Source organism: Manacus vitellinus, unplaced genomic scaffold (assembly GCF_001715985.3).
Source record: "Manacus vitellinus isolate BGI_N305 unplaced genomic scaffold, ASM171598v3 scaffold_28_pilon, whole genome shotgun sequence".
NCBI lineage: Eukaryota > Metazoa > Chordata > Aves > Passeriformes > Pipridae > Manacus > Manacus vitellinus.
The window spans coordinates 8,502,878-8,524,497 of NW_021940122.1; the positions used below are offsets into that span (position 1 = coordinate 8,502,878).

General features: G+C 40.4%; 1 protein-coding gene across 2 annotated transcripts; it reads right to left on the minus strand.

Annotated features, from left to right (window-relative positions):
• Positions 1-451: 451 nt before the first annotated feature.
• GDAP2 (ganglioside induced differentiation associated protein 2) lies at positions 452-21,143 on the minus strand. 2 transcript variants are annotated; one of them, XM_018074713.2, is made up of 14 exons: positions 20,880-20,957; positions 20,178-20,348; positions 19,248-19,387; positions 16,077-16,230; positions 14,447-14,535; positions 12,273-12,349; positions 11,502-11,661; positions 9,699-9,849; positions 8,716-8,792; positions 7,285-7,361; positions 6,572-6,711; positions 5,907-5,961; positions 2,144-2,287; positions 452-1,233 (listed from the first exon to the last, which is right to left on the minus strand). In XM_018074713.2, exons 3-14 carry the CDS (start codon positions 19,291-19,293, stop codon positions 1,186-1,188), a joined length of 1,218 nt encoding a protein of 405 aa, XP_017930202.1. In that variant the 5' UTR covers positions 19,294-19,387; positions 20,178-20,348; positions 20,880-20,957; the 3' UTR covers positions 452-1,185. The 2 variants fall into 2 exon arrangements, with proteins under 2 accessions (XP_017930202.1, XP_029816556.1); XM_029960696.1 differs by lacking the exon at positions 20,178-20,348 and having other exon boundaries at positions 20,880-21,143.
• Between the last annotated feature and the right edge of the window lie 477 nt (positions 21,144-21,620).

The window sequence follows — 21,620 nt, forward strand, 5'->3', positions numbered from 1 at the left end:
AAAGAGTGAGTAGCAGATGCCAGTCGGGGCAGGAAAGCAGCCAGAATCAAATCATGAAAATCATACCATCATTTTCATATTCAGTAGTGTTGTGACTCGTTCTACCAGGGATTCCATCCTTCTGTACTTGGGACACCCACTCCAATTATGTTTTACAAGGGAGCCTTCTCTTTTAGCTTTCCATGGGCAGGCTGAAACACTTTTCACCTCCAAGTCAAGTAACCTGTGGCTAAGCTCTCTTGCATGTATCACGTCCATCACAAATCAGCGAGTGTCAGTGTAACAGCAAATAAAGGGACAGTGATACCTCTAATAAACAACCTCTGCCACCAGAGGTTTGGGTTGGAGCCTCCATTTCCCCCTCCTCTCCATACATAGTTTAGGCAGATGGCATTCACTTACCATACAAACACACCTGGCCATGTCAAAGGAGAACATAAACGGCTATAGCTAGAGAAAAGAAACCACAAATGCTTTTCAGTTTTATTCTTACTGGGAGGGTAGTGGCATCCTGACATGTCACATCATCCAATGAAAACTGACAGGGACTTTTTCAAGGCTCATAGCTCACCTAGCAGTTATGGTACTAAGTCTTGGAGTAATCTTGGCTTGGCTGTAGTATTTTGTTCAGCCTGCAGACATGGCATTCCCAATTCCAGATAGTTTCGTTGGGTCAAGACTAAAGTAATCAGTACTAACAGAAAGCAAAAGTAATCAGATGTGAAACACAGATCATATGATGAGTGATGTGTCAGGCTGGTACTACACAATATTTGTACAGACCAGTCAGAAATGGGTATTACAAACAGAGCTGGAAAATAGTCATAGTTAAAAACACGATCGAATGCTTTGAATGGGTTTCCCAGAAAAGAGGAAGTCTGTTCAGAAAAATAATGTAACAGGTTCAAAAAACAACAACAACAACCAACCAAACAAAAAATGCCTCTAGTGATCTTTAAATCAGCTTTTCCATTGGATAAATATATTTGAAATAGTTGTACAGTTCACAGTGGCATAAAGTTCTCTGATTGCTTGAGTGTTGAAAATATCTCATCAGTAAAAAAATACCAGAGCTGGGGAAGGAAAACCCTCTCTCTGAATTCTGTACATGGGCAAATGCACAGGTTTTGGCAGGCATCAGGTCATTGGATCCATGGGAAACTGGCAGCATCACAGGACTGCAGATCACAAGTCAGGGGATGGAGGATAAGAAGAGTAGTAAGGCCCATTTTCCTGCAATGAGAACAGAACAAGTAATTGAACAAAAGTCTTCTCCAATACACTTTGGTGCAATAATGGCGACAAAGAAGCAGAAATAATTAGGTACTTATGTGTCTTTCATAAGATAGTGACTGCCACAATTCACCCAGTAGAGGACTGTGCTGGTAAACAGGCAGAAATAGGCCTCAGTTTTGCCTCTGTTTTGAGCAAAAAGCACAAATTGAACTTTTGCCATGAAACCAAAGCTGTGAAACAAGGGAGCCATGAATGCTGGCATAGCCAATAACTCAAGACAAAGCTGCTAATGCACACACACAGGTCTAGCTATTGCTTTGTAGTTATATCACACCCTCTTTGGAATGATTTTGCCAATGCAAACCATATTCATTCCATCATTTGGTCAGAGACCTAAGGTTGAGAGGGAAAGAGGTGGAGGGGTTGACACAAAGGCAGGGCATTCTTCTATGGTTCCATTTTTCCCAGGTGTTTTGGTTTTTTTCCCTTTTCCTGCATGCTTGTTAATATGTGGGACAGAGAAGATGAAACACAGATACTAATTCTTTTTTCCAGTCAGTGTAAGGTATATGGCAGGTATGTAACACGAATATTATCTTATCCACAGACTCTTAGTGTGTTATGTTACAGTCCTGGGCTGAGGAAAGGAACTTTGCCTCTTATGCACATAGGAGACTGCTTTAATGGGAAAGTATCCTGCTTCTTAGCCAAGGCCCCTGCTTGGGCTGATGTAGACGAAAAATTAAGAGAATCATTACTCACAGAAGAACAATTAGACTCTCCAGGAACCTTCCCCCTGTCTTCTCCCCATTCTTAGAATGTGGAAGTCAGTGCTTTGAAGGCTCTCACAGAGCAGAATGGGAGAGCACAAGAGCTGCACTCATGCTGGCCACATGCAATCACTTACCCTGGCATCATACTCGAGGACAAAAGGGGGGAGATCGATCTGTTCCGGGGGTATGGCTGCGAATAACTGCTGAAGGCTTTCCACATAGTGGATTTTGTCCTTTAGCCCTGAGACTGTAAAGGTTGTGAAAAACCATGCTGAAACCTGAAAATAAATCCCAACAAAAACAAGTTAACACGGTGGTGTTTCAAAACCTTCAAGATCAAAATAACACTCCATTGTTAAACAGGTTTGAGTTAAACTTGAAACACTAATATCATCCCAATAACATAACTAGGTCAGGAAGTACACACCGCTGACTGCTAGTAAGCACCGTATTGTGAGCTTTCAAGCTAGTGTTTTCTGCCCAGCTGCCAGTTTAAGGTTCCTTTCTACTGTTCAAGAGTGACAGCTATTCTGCTATTTGACTTCAAAAACCCATCAGTATAGTGGCACGTTTTCACTTCCAGTTTAGCCAGCTTTTTGACTCTGTCAGAAGCATTTTCAACCCTTTACATTCAAGTTTTCACAGAAAGCCAATGAGAGGGAGAGAGAGCTGTTCAGCTGTTCAAATGTTCTATTGAAATCTCCTTTCTTCTTTGGATTGGCTGAGTGAATGTGTCCTTTTGTTTTATCACCTTTTTTATCAAAGTCTTATCAATTTACCTCTACGAGAATAAGTCTACCAACTTATTCTACAAGATTTTACTTTAAGTATTCACACCTCTCTATCTTTCAGATATAAATAGGATATGGAATTTTTGTTTTGCGAAGACCACTAAGACACCACTGATACTTCTACAACTTATTAAATATTCCTGTTTAGATTGACTGCACGAACTTTATTGTTTCAACCTACCTTCTCCAAAAGCATCGTATTACTTCTTGTTTATTTTTTATCTTGTCTTTTCCTGGCAGAATGAAGGGGAAGAAAAAACTGCTCTATAAGTTACAAATGCTCCTATTAGGGACTACTCATGTGGTCCTAGGCACCCAGCTCTTGCTGACCCATACTGAGCAGAGGGGGCTGGAGCAAGGGACCTCCCTTACAACCTTGACCATTCTGCCACTCTGTTGGATAGTTTTACTTTGAGTGCAGTACGTTAACAGAAAGAAGCAAAACCACAAAAAAAGCCTTGAGGGAAAGCAAGAGTTTAAAATAAACCAAAACATTAGGTCAATAAAAATTATCTGCCTGAATAGAACATTTAAAGAAAAAGTCAGTCCCACAAAACTGTCTTGGAATAACTCTGCTGCCTCCCTCAAAACAGCATATTTTAATGAGAAAAGGATAATGAAAAAGTGAAAAGGAGGTAAAGAACAGGTCAGAACATTGAGATCAGTTCTCTATTTTAAGGGCAGAATTAGATATTTATGTTAGCAGAAAGCAGGGAGACAGATTATTACTGGCATCTATTATTCACTATATTTTTCTAATAAGATCTCTTATGAGTGACACTAGATGACAGTTTAATGAATGAAAAATACCTTCTCAATCTTGTACTAAAGTAGCATGCCTTTCAAGGTGTGTTATGAATGACAATCATTAAACATAATTGCTATGGATATTTAATGCATAAAAGCCTAACGGGGAATATTTTTGCAGCCATCACAAAAATTGCTATTGGGAAAAGTGGTTTTCCCCACCCCTCCTCCCTATCAGTATACAATCTACTGCAGTTTGACACATCCTACCCAGTTATAGAGAAAGAAGGGAAGGAGGGAGAAACATCTCCAGAGAATTTTTCTATTACCTCCATTCTTCATAATCACAGGTTACAGAAACAGTAATACAAGAGCAGCTATTTCCTTATTGGTAACTGGACATGAAAATTTAAATTATACCAAATCCCTGTTAATACACTAAAAGCAGAATAAGTTATACCAGAGCAGTCAAAGTTAAAAATCTAGACATCTGTTGAAGTTTTCTTTCATTTTTCATGTCCTGATGTTCTGAATAAAAGTTTATATCAGAGATTTAAGAATGAGATCTATGTACAAGGGTGAAGGGTTTGGGAAGTCACATGAACGCACAAGCCTTCCTTCTGCATTTGAGGCATGGGGTATTTTCCACTACTGCTAGGGGAGGAAGTCAGTGCTCCAAATAGGAAGATGAACCTGCCAAACATTTTTGAAGAAATTTGAAGCTTTTGAGCTAGCAATCTTCCATGGGGACAAGAGCCCTGAAATTGCCAAAAAAGGAGAGAGAAAAATCATTCCCTCTTAGCAGCCACCTTCTTCCCCACACTTTCTGCTGCTTATTCCCCATCATGTTTCATAAACTGATAGTCCATGCAACAGTCAGCAGCAATCCCACTTGCCTTCAGATGGAAAAAATATTGGCACAAAGACATGGATACACATTCTCTTTTGCCTCCAGCTGTGCTGCCAGAATAGGATACAAACCAATACTATTTCCAGCAAGTTAGAGAACTCTGTGTCTCTCACCCTCCCTGGTTCCCACCACCATCTGCTTCCCCCACAGATCTGTCAAGTCCCACTGCAGTTTCCAAAGGGACAGACAAGATGGCAATAGACACGAAAAAAACGTTTCTCAACCAACCAGAAATGTATGGGAAGAGAGGAGGGGGATGAAATGCTGCTGAGAATCTAATGTATTAGTGCTTCCTAGCTTCAGCTTTTCCACTCAACTTTGTGACCTTAGTAATGTTCTGTGCCAGCTCCTACATTTTCAGGAGCATCAGAGCTGGAAGCTCTAATTCTAGCATGCAAGACCTCAGATCTGTACCCTGTGGGAATAATTAATATCCTAACTGAAACTGGAAGGTACGCTGTTGGGAAGCCTCAGCCTTAACTACATAAAAACAAGGAAGCTCCAAGTCTCATGGTGTCCCAGCTGTGCACACGCAAAGAAAGGACTCTCTAGAAATTTAGCAGTCAAAGAAATTCCTGCTGAACATGCGCAAACAGATGTTTTTTTCCAGGCATATAATTTTCTTGAATTTAATCAATGTCAGCAAAAAGCAGAATAAACACAGAGGTTAATCTGAAGTGAATATGGAGGATCACATTTCTAACTGTTCTAATAGGACAAACAAAAATTTTAGAAAGGGCTGCTGCTGACAGTTCATCTGAAGTACTCATACTGCTGCAATATGAGTTGTGGGTATGAAGTACAGACGGGAGCCAGCTCCACGTTCTGTTGCCCCACACAGATCTTACTGCATGACGAGTTCAGTTTTTCATCTCCTGAAGGCTTAACAGGATTTTTCTGCACTCCATCAAAGGCATTCTTCCCATCTTTCTTTGCTACACTACATGTTCTAATCCAGACTAATCTCACTGCTGCTTGACACACTGCCCTCTGCCCTCACCAGGGCAGCTCTTAAGTGATCTGTAGCACACATGTGATACCTCTTGTGGGGAAAGAAAAGGTGAAACACCCAGAACATGAACTACACAAAAAATTTCCAGAGTTTTTGGTCATGGTTTGTCACCCTGCCAACCACACAGCAGTAACAAGGACAAAATCTTTCTGAAAGAAAGAGGACCCAAAACTTCCACCTCTCTCTGTTAAGAGGACTGACAAAACAGGGCACAGACAGCTTGCACCCCACTGGGGTTCAGCTTATCACAAAGGCTGGAAGACTACAGCTAGATCAAAGGTGAGGATGAATTTCAAGTTCTGACTGTGGATCCAGAAGATACTGCCTCATTTGGAAGTCTTCTGTATGTATATACCTCCACATTCCTCATACTACAGGCTTAAATGCTACTCCACCAACACACAAAATGTACTTTTCTTTTGTACTATTTCTCTCACCTTCGAACGAAATGTTGGGTGGACAAAATATAGTGCCTTCAAATTCCTCTTGTACCTGGATTAGAGAGAGAAAAAATTATTTAAAAGTGACTTCTAATTGAGTTCACCTACACAACCCAACTGTCAAAACAGATAATTTTGCATAAGTGCCTGTGATGTAATTTTAAAAAGTTAGATTTAATGTAAGGACAGATACCAAAAAGTAAATGTAAAGGTAAAAGAAGAGGAAAAAAAAAAGCAGCAAAGCAGAATGGTTATTTTTCAAAGACATCACAGCCTGCAGTCTTTCAAGTGGACAGTGAAAGGAAGTTAAGGACAAATTATGATGCCAGTGTTACCCAGGCCTCTTCCCTTAAAACTAGCAACATACTTCAACAAAGCCAGGCTCCAAATGCTCCAGCTTTGGATACTGACAGACAATACAACCAGTGTACCTCCCTAACAGCTCCAAAAGGGAGACTGCAGAGGACAGAACTTCTGGTTTAACAGATGGCTTGGAGAAGGAAAGAAAACAATCTTCCTTTTTCTTGCCTTTGTAAGTCATTTAGGTCTTTGTCCCAGCAAAACTCTGTCACAAATAAACGGGAAACCACATACAGGGAATGACAAATATTTGCATAGCACAGTGGAAGACCAGAATGTGTTCTTCTCCTATTGACACTTACTTGGCATCAACAACATCATAGAGTTTCTTCAAGAAATTAGAGTCTAGTTGATTGTAATCATTTGTGAGCGTATGGAAGTACACCAGGACATATTCCTTCACTGCAATATGATCCATGACATGGATGAAATATAGGAGAGCCTAAGACAGAAAGAAATGAAATTTATATTTGCAAAGAACCCTTTCACAGTTGCATTACATCTTAATTTGCTTCCTTTAATTCATCTGGAAATCAGGAATCATGAGGCTGGATGGCATTATGTTTCAGCTACAAAAGCAGGGCCAACATTCCAAGTCTTCAACTTGACTGTAGCAACTTGGATGTCTTTTTTGCCTATCTGACCTCACAGATGGAGATAAATTCTTGCCGTTTCCATGAAAAACTAATTTGACTCATTACATTTCACTCTTCATGTCTTCACAGTTACAGAAGCAGGGCAAGTCCCTTCCTTCTTGAGAAGAAAAAGGAGTCCATATCAGCCCTATTTTTTCTACTAACAGACCAGTATTTAATTGAAAAGTGTCATCCCAAAGAACATGTAGCTTTGTAAGGGAATACATACTTTTATCTGCCTATAAAATAAATTTCTATTTAATATCTTTTTAGTTTTCTACAGATAATGTTTCTAGTATTAACACTGAACTATTCTTAGCCTCTTATATTCTGAACATTTCACATGCAACCTACACAACTCTGGTTTTACAAAGCCTTACCTTTTCCATGTCTATCAATGTTACAGGGATATTCCTTCCAACCACCACCATCACTGTGCGGCCACAGTTATCTACACCTACAAAAGAAAGAAAAATATGTCTCAACTTCTCTCAGTCATGCCAAGTTGTGGAGTTGGTCCCTTTCAAACCAGGGAGAACCAGCCACAGCTCAGAATTTTTGCAATGCACCTGGTTTCCAACAGAAGAAATATGCTTAGAGTTACTGCTCTCACTATACCAGTACTTATTCTGATCCAAAAGAGCATGCATCACATCTGAAAAGTTAAGTTTTAAGGACTGCAATTTTATGTTGCCTGTATACTCCACATTTACCTAAATATCAAGTAATAACATGTTTTTTATTTAAAAAAAACAAACTTCACTTGGAGTTCTACCACTGAAGCAAATTTCTTCCAAGAAACCAAGTTCTGAAATCCAATGCACTAATTCCCAGAGCACACCTTATGGTCCTCCTGCAGCCCACACAGCCTTGTTTAAGGCAAACAAAAGAACTTAAATTTGCAGTTACTGAGCAGAAGGTATCACACAGCCTTTGTATTTGCACAAAGATCAAGGTAAGCATCTGGATTTTCAGGAGGCCAAAGATATCAGCCAAAGCATTGAACAGACTTTCTCTGCAGAAACACAGCTATGTTTTTGACACCTGACTACTTGCCTGTTTCTTCCCATCCTTGTGCAAAGCAGCAATAAGCCATTGAGTCTATGGCAAATTTTGTGTCCAAATATGATGCTAACTAAAGATCTAAAGTGGACTGAAGAGTTAGGTTCCCCACCTCCGCTTCCCAGGCTGCAAAGACCTTGCAGCTGTTTTCTTTCACTGAACCCTCCACCGGGTTGTTGAATCTCTCCCTAATCTCCCCATCTACTGAACTCAAGGTTGCAAAATGTGCTTCCCATGGTACTGGGCCACCAGTACTAGGAGAGGCATACAGAGGAGAGCAACACATACCTGATCTGAGGGAAATAAAGCAAGTAATTTTGTTCAGGAGAGCTGTATTAAAAGTTGCTTTAGTAACTGCCTACACTCTACACTAACCATCTGAAAGCAACGTTCATTTCTTTGTAACAAAAGGGTATAGGTAATTCAGACCAAAATAAGAACTATCTCACACAGAGCACCTTATGCACTGGCTTAATCTAATAGTACTGATTTACATTTAAACCTACAGTAATTCAGGACATGCATGTAGCCTCAGAGTGTTAAAGCAGAGCAGTTTAGAAGTTTACCACACAGTCTTTCACACCAATCAAGACAGAACTACTGCTTTACTGCAGAGGTGCTGCCTAGTTCTTGGCCAGCCTTCTATCTTAATAGCATGACCCACTGTATATGCAAGACCAAAGAAAATACTGTATTTTGTATTTTCACTTTAAGATGGTATACCTCAGTCATCAGTACCCTGAACTTACCTGTCTGGTACAAGGCTTTGAGAGAAGCAATGTCAGAGAGGTCTTCAGCTCTTGCCTGACACAGCCAGCGATTATAACTAGAAAGTTAAAAACATCTGGTCAGATCTCATCCCCCTTTGGACTAGCATTAGAATCCTGAAAAAATATATAGGACAGGAACAACAAACCAAGTTTTTTCTGACTGAGCCCTCTCTGTAATCGGTTTTCCAACCTATGGAGCAACTATCAAGTTGTTAAAGAAGGAAGTGTTAAAAAGATAAAATTGAGTGCCTTATTTACATACCTAGTGATTTTCACTAGGGCAACAAATACACCTCTACTAGTAAGAATAGTGGCATTGCATTTGGGCTGAAAAGATCTCAGAGGTTTTTCCATTTAAATATGTCAGTGTTTAAAAGACAGAAAAAAAAAGAAAATGTCTTTAAAAAGTCTAGAAGTCAAACACAACAACACAGCAACCAGTGTCAAATATGGATTTTTTTTCTCCCTTTGAGTGGTGTGCCTCAGCTGACAAAACAAGCCAAACACCATGCCTCAAGAGGTCTCCAGCGTGGAATTCGTTTCTAAAGAAGTGATTATGCACATTAGGGTTACCACAGCGGGAAGGTGAATACCATTTGATAAATAAAATAAAACTGTTTTGCTATCTGCCCAGAGCCTCAGGAATGAGCAGTATTGAAACAGGTGACCCCACTACAAAAAGCGGTGACAAAACAGTGACATCTTGTGGCAAATGGATAAGGTAGCTGGCTGGATGCACCAGGTATGCTCCTGGGTTCATCACGAGCTTCCCTTTTCCTTGTACTGCCCCTTCCCTTCTCCCTTCAGGCCAAAGAGGCTACCACATCAATCCAGGGTGACACCAGGCTTTATCGGTATTTACTTGCTGGAAGATTAGGCTTTACAGATAAAGTCATCATAAGAGTTGGTCCTCTGAACAGCTAACTAACACAAAATATTCACACGGAGAAGCAAATTCTCACTTCCTCTGATGCTGTTTTTGCAGTGCTGCCTCTGACAACTGTCCCTGAAGGATGAGGCGTCTCTGTTTATCAACATCTCCCTCCATGCGGGCAAAAGCATGGGAACCAATGAAAGACAAATCTGCCTCCAGACCCTCTTCATCTGAAGCATCTGCAGTAGAAACAAAGGCAGTGTAAAACGTTCGAGCAGCGTACAGGACAGCAATGCTGCTGATGAATTATTATATGTCTCAGTGAGCCAACACAGTCATCATGCTACAGACTAACACAAAAACCACAGCATACCATGATGTGGCTCTGATACCTCACCAGTACCACTGACAGATTAGAGCATATGATTGATAACTAGACTCCCTTAAAATGTTGGTTTGCCTGAAAACTAACTGGGAAGTTCTAGTCATCAGCTTGTAACAAGGGGTAATGGTTAACTCTCCCGAAAAACAAGGTCTGGAGAGAGTGACTTGGGCTTTGCAGTTCTCATACTTGTCACACAGGGAAAAATAAGTATGCAGAGACACAGATGCTGCAGCTTTATTCAATTTAGAAGCTGCACTGTAGAAAGGGCTAGTTTTTTTTTTATATCATTGACACTTCTTGAGCAAATGCTGTAGAGCTGGTGGTAATCTGAGTTTAGACATTTTGATAGTATTGTTTACAACATGACTGTGTGATGAAATATAAGAGCACAGGCTCACTTGTCAGCAAGGAATATTGCTAAGGCTTCTAGCACTACCTCTCTGGGCAATCTGGATGGGAACTGTGTTTCCCAGTTTTAGTGTGACAGGCTATACTAGGACAAGAGTGCAGGATTCCACTAAACAAATTCACTTCTACATATGCAAACATAGTAATTTCATGAAGTATTAGCTAGTGTTTGAATACCTCACACTGATCAGCTGCAAATATCACTCTAACCAGCAGGTTGGACAGGGAAAAAAAAAAAGATTGGAGTCTGATCAGCAGGAATAGGTACAGTAGGTATCAAACTGTGAACAGGAAAATTAAATTGTCTGTATCCTCACTGCATATTCAGCCTTAACCCAACAGGCTATGCAAAAGCAGAAAATCTTTGACATTCATTCTAAGTTGTCTGCTTTTGATGATTTAAGGTTTTGCTTGAAGAAGTGTAAAACTTTCACATCACTGCTTAATAAATAAGGCAGAGTGTGCCTGCTATGTCCATTTATATATTAAATTGCTTTGCTATACATATCTCACCTCAATCCTGACACCTAGGCAACCTCTTTAAAAAGACTTTCACCAAGCTTTGATACCCATTTCCCAACTCTGATCTCTGGGTTGATCTAGTTCTTCTACCTTTTAGGGAGTTTTGGCTAGTTTTCACTGCATATCTACTGGTTTGATGCACATCAATAGAATGATATGATTTGAAACAACATTTGGTAACATATAAGCAACACTTTGCTAGTATACAAGACAGACCATTAACTATAATGCCTTTTTCAGTTAGGGGCTGCATGAGACTCTGCAAAAAACCTTCAAAGGTTCTAATCACTTTGGAAGAAAATTTACCAAAGGGAATGAACTATCCCACCTCTCCCCACGAGAAAGACAGAACAGCTCTACTGCATCCTCTAACCACACCACTCTACATAACACGGCAGAAAGCAGAAGTTACTACTGTGGAACCCATGAAGCCAACGAGGCAGCTTGACAACTGGAATCATTAAAACCTGCCTTAGGCGAGCTGAGGTAGGAAAACATCTCTCTGCTTCTTTTTCTTTTTTTCCCCACTGATTTTCACACCGAGATACTTATTCCAAAGTTCAGTTAAGAACTCACCATCCGGAACACCCGGCTTTTCCGTAATCCTGATCTGCCGCTCTGGTACTACAGGCTCCCCTTCCGCATTGCCAATATCTGCAGGGAGGTAAGGTAAGGATTGTATCTCTTCTTCCAGCGATCTTGGAAAATACAGAGGCAGCAACTTCTGGTAAGTGGCCTACAAACAAGAAAAATGCGTGAAGGGCCTATCACGCATCCTTGTTCTTCAGTTAAACAGCGTCTGCCTTCGCAGCAGGCAGCCTGAACACAGTGTGGGTGTTCTGCCCAGGAACTGCCATTAGCAAGTCCAATGTACAAGAGAGCTCAATAGTCAAACTGCCAACATCTCTCAGAACACAGATCATTAAATGTCAAGTTTGCTATTTCAACAAGTCAGCAAGCAGTGTTTAAGATATTTGTAGGTGATCTGTAGGCAAGCTAAACTGGCCCTCTTAAAGCACACGTTTGTGTAAGGAGGAAATTTTGTATGAGGAACTTCCTTTCTGGCTAACAGATATCAGTACTAGTACTGGTTCCTGTCCATGACTCAGAAACATGGAAGCCAGAAGCAAGAAGGTTCTGAACATGTCCACAGTGACTGCTAAGAGCATAAACACTACTGGAAAAGAGGCTGTGCTAGTAGGGGACAGAAGGATGCCTGTAAGACCAAAAGTCTATGAGATCTGAGGTGGAAATCCAAATCCAGCTTTACGATGCAGGAGTTAACACTGCTGCAGAAAAGATCAAACATGTGCATGAATTTTGGTGGAATGAACACCAAGGAGGTACCTCTTCAAGCTCAGAAACAGCAAACACCACCTTCTCCAGAGTCTCTCCATGAATCTCCAGAAACCTTCTAACTGTGCCTGCAAGGAAGATTAAATGTAGTTAGTGAAACAGGAGGAGAAATCTACACACAAAACTACAAGTGAAGGACTCAGAGGGAAGAGGAGAGAGCCATCAGTACTCATACAAACTTGTTCCAGGCTGTAGGCAAGAGGGGATTAAATGGTAGTTTAACACACCAAATGAGCTATAGGCCATATTGGAAGTTCCACTTCCACTCACTCCCTTTAGTGATAGACACAAATAGAGAAAAAGTCTCTCTTTGATTTTAACTTACTAGGCATTCCTCAGACTGTGAAATGTGATTCTACGGCCCTGAAAAATCAAGACAAATCCTTCCCTTAGAGAGTCCTGTGCAAATTGCTATGACCCTAGAACAAGCCACTGTGCCCTAAGTTATCAGGCAAGCAATATAAGCAGGCTACAGCAGAAGGTGGTCTGAGATAGGATCAGCAACACAAAGTCTCTGGAGCTAGCTAGGCCAGAGAGGCATACAAAAAATTATATTTGTAAATCATGAGAGAAAGTGTCCAAACAAATTGGTTGATTTAGCAGTATTTTATCAAGTAGCACATAGTCCTACAGAGAAAACAGAAGACAGCAATGAAAGAAGTTACTCTACACAAAATACCCTAGTGGGAGTTCAAGAGACAGAAGGAAAAAAAGAGCTATTTTCAAATACTTCCTGAACAGAAATTCACGTATAATTGGGTTGATCTGCAACATTACTTTACATAACAAATGCAGTTGCGCAGTTCCCCAGCAAACAGTTTTGAATGCATGTCAGCAGATCTTTTCAGATGTCTCAATCAACAGGCAGACAGTGGAGAAAACAACGGACTAATCTGTTTCTCCAGCACCAGCATCTCTGCTACACAGAGGGTAAGAGAGATTTCTCCAGTCAGCTTGCACAGCAAGAGGAAAACCCACTCCTTCCATCTGCAACAACTTTCCTATCATGCAGTACCACCCTGCAGGAAGCTCCAGGTACTGGCTGGGGAAAAGCAGACGGAAGCAGGCCAACAGAAATGAAAAAGAGACAAGGGAAAAGTAAGAACCAGGTGAGTATAACATTACTGTCTGATTTTCTTCAGCCTAGGAAATTTTCTGATTTCTTTTCAGTAGTCTTCATTTTTTTTCTTTAATAGAGTTTTCTCTTGAACACAGGGCAGTTTGAAAACTTTTCACAATGATTTTTAGTAAGAAGTTCCATAAAACAAATAGCTAAAGCAGAAGAACCATTTCCCCTTGTTTGCTCTGAACCCAATTCATACTGGATTTGTTTGGTGGTTCTTACATTGGGAGACAGTGAACAGCTGATTCCTATTCACCATTTCCATGCCACTTATGAATTTATAGACATCTCCCACACTCCCTTCAAGTTCAGTATATTCCACTCAGAAAGAGACTTTAGCTTACTTTGCTATTTCTTGCCTTTTCCTATTCTTGTTTACCTCCTCAACTTCTCTCTCTAGCATATTCTTTTTGAATGTTCATCTTTAAAGAGTGAACAAAGCACAGATTTATTGCATAACATTCTTAATTTTGTTGTGTCTTACTCAGCTTGCTGTTTTGAACTCCTGTGAGCCCTTGTTTCCATGGAACTCTCATAATCTCAGTGTTTTGCTCCCTAAGGTTAGCCCATCGTTTTGCATGTGAAGGCAGAAGCGCGTAGGAGTAGGTCAGTGGGGAAAGAATATCAGTTTACAGTTGGATATGCTGATGACACTCCAACAGCAGATCAAATTCACTGTTGCTTGAGGTCTGTTTATAGCTATTCAACAGTGAGGCCTCATCTTTGCTATTCTGAACAATTTTCTATTACCAGCAAACTCTCTCGCCTCACTGTTCAGCACCTTTTCAAGGTTATTAATTAATACATTGAAGCCTGCAAGTTCCAGCACAGATACTCGTGGATCCTTACTGATGACCTCCCAACAGAGAAAGGTTCACTTGTTTTTAGCTTCCATTTCCTGATCAACCACAGAAGGCCTTTTTACAGCCTCTAACAACTACAGACCCCTAAAAAGAGGTTTCCCCATATCAACAGCAATCTGTCAGAGGTAAGTGACCTGCTGAATACTTTTACAGTTTATGTTTCTTCCCAATAAACTTACGCAGTGCTATGTGGGTTGCATCCTCCAAGGGGTAGCATCTTTTCAGAGAGTTAATGACACAAAATCCTACAGAGCACATTGCCTGTTCCCTGAAATACAGAAAAAGAGACACAAATGAATAGATGGTCAGGTGTGAACAAATGTCTGTCAGCACAGTAGGTAACACCAATAAAGTTTCCCTGGCTCTATGCAGCAGTAATTCTCTTTCAGGTTTTTGCAGGATTCTCCCCTGGCAAGATGTATACATACCACCATTAAGCAGAGAAGGAGAGAACCATTAATTATTGCACACAGTTTCCTCTGGTGCTTGTTCTCAGGTTTCTCCTCCTACCTCAGCTACACTGTTCTTGCAGTTTCTTGTATCCTAAATTAAATTCTTCCCTCAAGCTCCCTGTAATCCTTTCCAAATTACTTTCCTTCCTGTATAGGACTGACAGTGAGGAGAAGGAAGGGAAAAGAAGGTGCTCTGTATTGCAAACACTCCTTTGTTCCCTCACCTGACCTATCACTTGTTTTGTTATAGGTCTGGATGTGGCTTACTCAATCCTACCTATGATTAGAAAATCATCAGAATGAAGTGATGCATACTTTAAAATCAGTGGGATGCTTCCAGCACTGAGCCAAATTTTCAGAAGAGTAAAGCAGAGCTGTCAACAACTGTCATCAGAGAACTTTGAGCAAGCTCAGTTTGTAGACAATTTCACAAACATCCAAAGTAACTCTAGAAAATAGATTGACTGAAAGGCATTCTGTATGCAGAACTATCAGAATTTTAAAACTGTTTTCAATGTGTTTCAATCTGTGCCTGACTTTGCTTGTTACTTCTGAGGCAGAACAAAACTGGTACATGCTAGAAACTTTAGCTGTGATCTTGATTATGAAACAGTTACTATTGCACCGTAATGCACAGTCCAGCCCTGGAAGTATTGATCTTCCCAACTGTATGACATTGTTAAGTATATTTTCCGACACTGCCGTTGCTCAGGTATATTTTCTGACTGCTGCCATTACAACAGTTGTCACAGGAGAAGAACAGAATACAGGAAAAAACACAGAGAAATAGAAAAAACCCCAAACCTGTTAGTTAAGAGGAAGTAGAAAATACCACTGATGAAAGAGGAAAAAACTACAAACCCAGCTGCAGCAACTGTAGATTTACAAGTAACCTTACACCTTGACTTAGAATTTTAGGTTTCTTTCGTATGAAGGCAGAGAGGTCAAATTTATGAACTGATAGAGCAGTCAGATCTGCCTGTGGGTTTATCCACATGGCTGCAGACACACATGAAGTTGTTGCTCGAGCGAGCTCATTTAAAGCTTTTTGCTGCACAGAATCCAATGCAATCATTAATGCTGTTTCTCCTTTGAGTAACTGAATGCTGCATAGCTCTAGCTACACTGTTTCAGGACTTTAACCAGCTCAGATCTCTCCTCACATTTTATCTACACCACAGCATAGATAACAAAAGGCACCAAGCATACAATGAAGTCACTAATGTTTTCATGTCCTTAACCAAAACCGGTTTACACAGGAAAGTATGCACAGACATTTGGCCTTTGTGCAGACCCGAGTTTCTAGAACAGATGTAGCACAGATGGCCAACCCTTGTGCAACTTGTGGTGTGCTTACTTTGCGAGCTGCAAGACGTTGCGGTAACAGCTGTACAGAGAACTCTCGGCCGCGGTGCGATACCGGCTCTTGTACTTGGGTCCCACTGTGTGAATGATGAAACGTGCAGCCAAATTAAACCCTTTGGTGAGTTTAGCCTCGCCTGTCCTGCAACCTGAGAAAAAATAAAACACAAACGTAAATGTCCATGTCACGGTAAGAAAGCCAGAAGTATTCGAGCCCCTGACTTCCTGAAGTCAGACAACTTCACTTCATATATAAGTCAGTGCTTAAGATATCAAATATTAAGGATAGCACCCTATCTCATACCAGCTGCTTAGCATCATCTAGGCAGGCTGAGGAGGAGAGAACTGTGCTCATTCCTCTTCATTTTAAAACTATGCATATAAGGACAAACCAGAGAAGAAATGATTTAATAATGTGCAGAGAACTGATGTACAAATATACTATACAGCCAGCAATAAAAAGCCCTTCTGAATTTAACAACTTGGTTTGGGGAGACTGCTTTTTGGATAAAATTATTACAAGTCTCCTTAAACAAACCAGTTGCTGGCAAAGCTATTCAAAATGAATAGATCAAACATTTGTTCCATTTATACTCCCAGAATGAGGTATCTTGCTTTGTTTTGCAAGTTTTTCCTGTCCACAAGGCAGACATATGATTCTCATGGAGATCATACTTTCTTGACAGACTAGATGTCTCATCCCAAGGCAAGGAAATTCAAGCAATACATTTAATTGTTCCATTCACAGCACCCTCCAGTTACATACTCTGGAAACAGATACTGTGTTTGAAGTCTGTTTTTCCTTCAGCACCTGGAAGAAGAGTCTGCTAGAACTCCCCTTCTTCACCTAGTGAAGTCTAGTCCACTCCACTTCTGGACAGCCAGATATGGCATCAGTAATCTCTACACTTATTGAAGATAACACTTCATACTTCCCAATGCCTTCTGCCTGGAGATCTCTATAAAGCTTAAAAGAACTAAAATGAGCGGTAAGTATTATTCTTATTTTAAGATACAGGGGAAATGAGCTGCACAAGTCAAAGTCTGTGGCAAAACTGGGAACAAAGTCAAAATCTTATTTTTTATCCGATGAAGTTTTAGACATTAGAATAGCTTTTTCCAAGTTTAAAATGGAGACTCTGAATCCTCTACAAAATGTGTGTGGCAGAGAAAAAGCATTACTGAAGTTGGAAGACTACTGTGCATTGCTGTTACAGAAGGTCTTCATTAGACTGCAACAAGTATGTGTTGATAGCCAAGCAATCAATAGTACTTCATCTGCAAGCCTACCCTAGGCTATAGTATTTCTGCATTAATCAAAACTAACACTGCTCCCAGGAACACATAAGGTAGCTGAGCCTTAAAGAAAGACCAGGCCTTTGAAGGGCCAGCACGTCACATGCTTTAAGATCACGATTTTTCTTGGAATCTATGAAATGTGAATATATACCAAGCAGTAGGAATAAAGCAGGAGAGACCTAACTGAAGATGCACCCATTTTACAGCTTTAGAGCACAGACCATACATTTTTACTTCTTCAGCACAAACATTCTCCCATGAAAACAATTTCAAGGCTAAATGGGGAAAGAGGGCAAAAAGGAGTAAACTAATTTATTAACTAAGACTCTCCATCCACTGCTATTACCATGACAAATACATTTAGGGTGCTCAAAAGCTGAAGCTGTAACCCAGCCTCTCCTTCCTCCCCCACACGACATGTCGGTAGGGTGTCACAGAAGAACCAATTTCCAAAAAGCTCTTGGCACAAGGTTAAAAGAACACTGCCATGTACAGGGAGTTGTGAACAGAATGCAGAATGCATTACAGTGAGAAGACATCAGTGTCTTCACTGGGGTGGAGGATGCAAAACTACACATAATTCAGCATGGTAAAAGGAAATTTAAGAAGCTAAGACGAACAACTCCCTACAGAGCTGACAGATCTCAAACTTTGAGGATCCTTGAAATGTTGTCCCTCTCTTCCCACCTCATGAGAAACCCAATTTTACTTGGATTCTGGAGTACATAGCAGACTACTAAATATTCTATAGCACCTGGTGGATTTTAACAGTCATTTCCACCCACAGGACACACTGAATTTTCACTCTGCTATTAAATGGCTACTGTTCCTCCTGTTTTACTTCCAGATTATTCACAAAAGGCAAGTTGAATTAGCAAAGCATAATTTTGTAAGAACAGAGGATGTCTATTCATTTGTAGTTTAAGCTACAGAGAGTTCAGCTTAAAAATATTATGGCTCTTCTATCCATTTTGTTACTACATATGGAGACTGAGCTGTTACCCAACAGAGTGAGCAGTACTACACAGGGACTGGTTGGTCTCAAAATTCAGCTCAGTACCATAACTATAAATGTGAATTTTTACCTGTGAACATTATTAGACTCCTCTATGACCTTGGATAACTATAAACTATTTGTTCCTCCCTTATTCCCTGTGCCTGTTAGATGAAAAAAAAGCCGTGCATTTTTAAATCTGATTGTCAGCCATAAACTCTGTTAATAAAGAATCTAGGCAAACCTCATCCATTTCCAGAACAGCCTTGCATTAGGGCTGGTCTTGTAACTTTCCAATAAAGTAACTTGTTGTTCACAAGAGACAAGTGAATCAATCAATTTAAGCAGGCACAAGGACTTTATTTAGACATGCAGTGTTTTATCAATTCATCTATTATTTTTATAGTTTCCTGAAAGACTGTGTGTATTTTAATATCCTGAAAGAGGATACACAAAGTGTATAATAGAATCCACTTAATTTTTGCAATGGTGAACTTCAATTCCCATCTTCACTGTGTAAACACACTGAACAGGATAAAAGCAAAATCTGAAGATGTACAAGAGTGGTCCCTTGAGCAAAAGGTCTGATAAGCTAACTGCTCAAAATGGCTTCAGATAACAATGGGAATTATTGTATCACAAAGTAAGGGCTCATCAACTCAAATATCTGCCACAGATTTTCAATTATCTGGAATGTGAACAGCAAAAAGAGACTAATTAGTGTGTATTTCCTCCTTTTTTTTTCACAATTAACACCAGCTGTTGGGGGGGAGGGCTAAGCTGTACCTTTTTAGTTTATGCCCCAATCCTGATGCTTTGTACTATGCAAAAATAGTAGTTTTCAATAAGATAAAAATGTCTCTGGCCGCTTACCTTTGAGCTTCTGGAGTTCATCCTTCAGGTCAGGCCCAGCATGCATGAATATACTTTCAGATACTGGATTCTTATCGGTGAGAGACTCATTACTGGTATTTACAATGGCCGTGCAGTTCAGTAACGCGACATCTCCTTTCCTGAGGAAACAGTTTATCGCAGGCTAAATGCATGATTAAGCAGGATATTCTCAAATAAGTGCTGACAAGCAAGGAAATGCCAAGTTACAGGAAAAGCTTTAGCTCCACTCCAGTGCCCACACAACATAGCACACCCTGATATGCCGAATCATCCTTTGCCTCTACCTGATGAAGACAGACTGCACGCAAACTGTCAGCCCCTTAAAAACTCCCAGCCTCAGCAGTAGCTTAGGGATGCACGTAGAAAAGGCAGTTGTTCTAGTTGTACGTAGGGCAATTCAGACAGCAAACATGCAAAGCAGCTTGTTAAACTGATGGAGTGTAATACCTTCTAAAAACCCACATATTTTCTTTCAAGGCAAGAGGACAATCCTTGTGCTACATTACTTTCAAATCGTCAACAATTTTTTCAATGTACTTCTTTTGGGTTGCTTACACACCATCCAGGGCACCTTACTGCTGCTGCTCTTCCTCAGACCACTAGAGTGATGCTGCAGCTGGACAAGTTTTCTTTGCTTTTGTTCCCAAATTGTGAACCCACAATTTGATCATGTTCATTCTGGTGTTTAAGGATCAGACATGCAGAAGATAAACAAGGCAGAGATGCGTAAGAGACAGAGGAGTAGCAGAACTGACCTGCTTTTTGTCACAGTAGCAGTCATTAGGGATTTGGGGATCAAAGAGCATAGGAAGGGAAATAAAGATTCCCACGCACAGGGAGAGATTCAAATAATAGTTGAAATTGCACACATTTATTACACCCAAGCTCAAGTCATAAGAGATATTTAACCTTTTACTCCTCTCTTCTTTTATTTAATCAGGTTCAGGAAATCCATGAACAGTCCCATTTCCCGCATGTATTACCCAGAAAGAGGTTCTCTGAATCTGTGTCCCTGAGAAATCCTTTTCTCTTCACATTGATTAATAAAGAGTTATTCTTCTAGACAGTAGGTTCACGAATCTGAGTTACAGTAAATAAAAACGGATGGAGTAAGTAGTTCACCTCAGCACACTGCACTTTATCAACAGATTCATGGAGACAAAGCACAGAATGGGGGGGAAGGGAAGAGGAAGTGCCCAAACCACATGAAAGAAAGAAATACTGATTTAAACCAGAAAAGTGAAAGCAGAATACAGAAAAAAGCTAGTAGACAGCAAGTATATTTTAAAAAAATTAAAAACCTCATATCAAAGTGCCCAACTAGGTTTTGATATTAAACATACAGCATCACAGTAGGAAGTACAGCTCCAGACCGTTGCACCAAGGACTGCTTATGAGCAAGCAATTTATAACCTGTGGTGGAGCAAAATCTCAGACTTGCAAATTTATAGAGAACAAAAAGATTATTTTCTTCCCAGATCTGTAATGTTTGATTCTAGAAGAGAGGATTTCAAGGCTTTATTCTACAGCAGCGATCATTATATGAGGCAATCAGATCCTGCAGTAAATGAAAAAGTGATGACAGACACACCAGGGCCACATGGAACTTACCATAAGATTATTTTTTCATTGATGTCTTTCCTGTATGGAAAAGGTGATCTAACATCAACTTGAGCCTTTCCAACAGGATTTTGGTGAGAGTCCAGCTGCTTGGCCTCATAGGCATCAGTCCAGCCTGGCAGAGTGTCAATATCCACAAACTGGGAAGGAGCACCCAAGGGATCCATGGGATGGAAACAACAACTCCCTTTCGCTGTTAACTTATCACACTCCAATTCTCACTGGAGTCTTCCAGGTGCTTTAAAGAAAGAAAATCAAACCGGGTCACCAGTTGTTCACTGAAAGTAATTCTCCTGTGGAGCCGGACCTCTCACAGGACTACAATACAGTTACAACCAGCAGAAAACAGAAAAACATTGATTTCTCACTCAAGCACTCCCTCTTTCTGTTTTGTTACCAGTAAGGCAATGCAAACGCAGTGAGACACACCTTTTCCAACAGTGCAAGGTGAAAACACCCTCTCTGCTAAATTGGTCTAACTGACTTGTAATCTTTTATTTTGGAAACAGTGACAACAAATTCCCAAGTGTAGAATGGACCTCAGTCTTCCTGAAGAGTGTTATTTCTCTAGCTAAACAAAAAGCAAATCTGTAGCAGGGTATGTATCATCAATTCCTTCAGAGGAATATGGCCCAGGGCCATATTTGGAAAAAACAAAACCAAAAAAAAAAATACACAGCTTCCCAAACCACAATGCCCCCCAAACCACAAACCTTACAAACAAAGCTATGA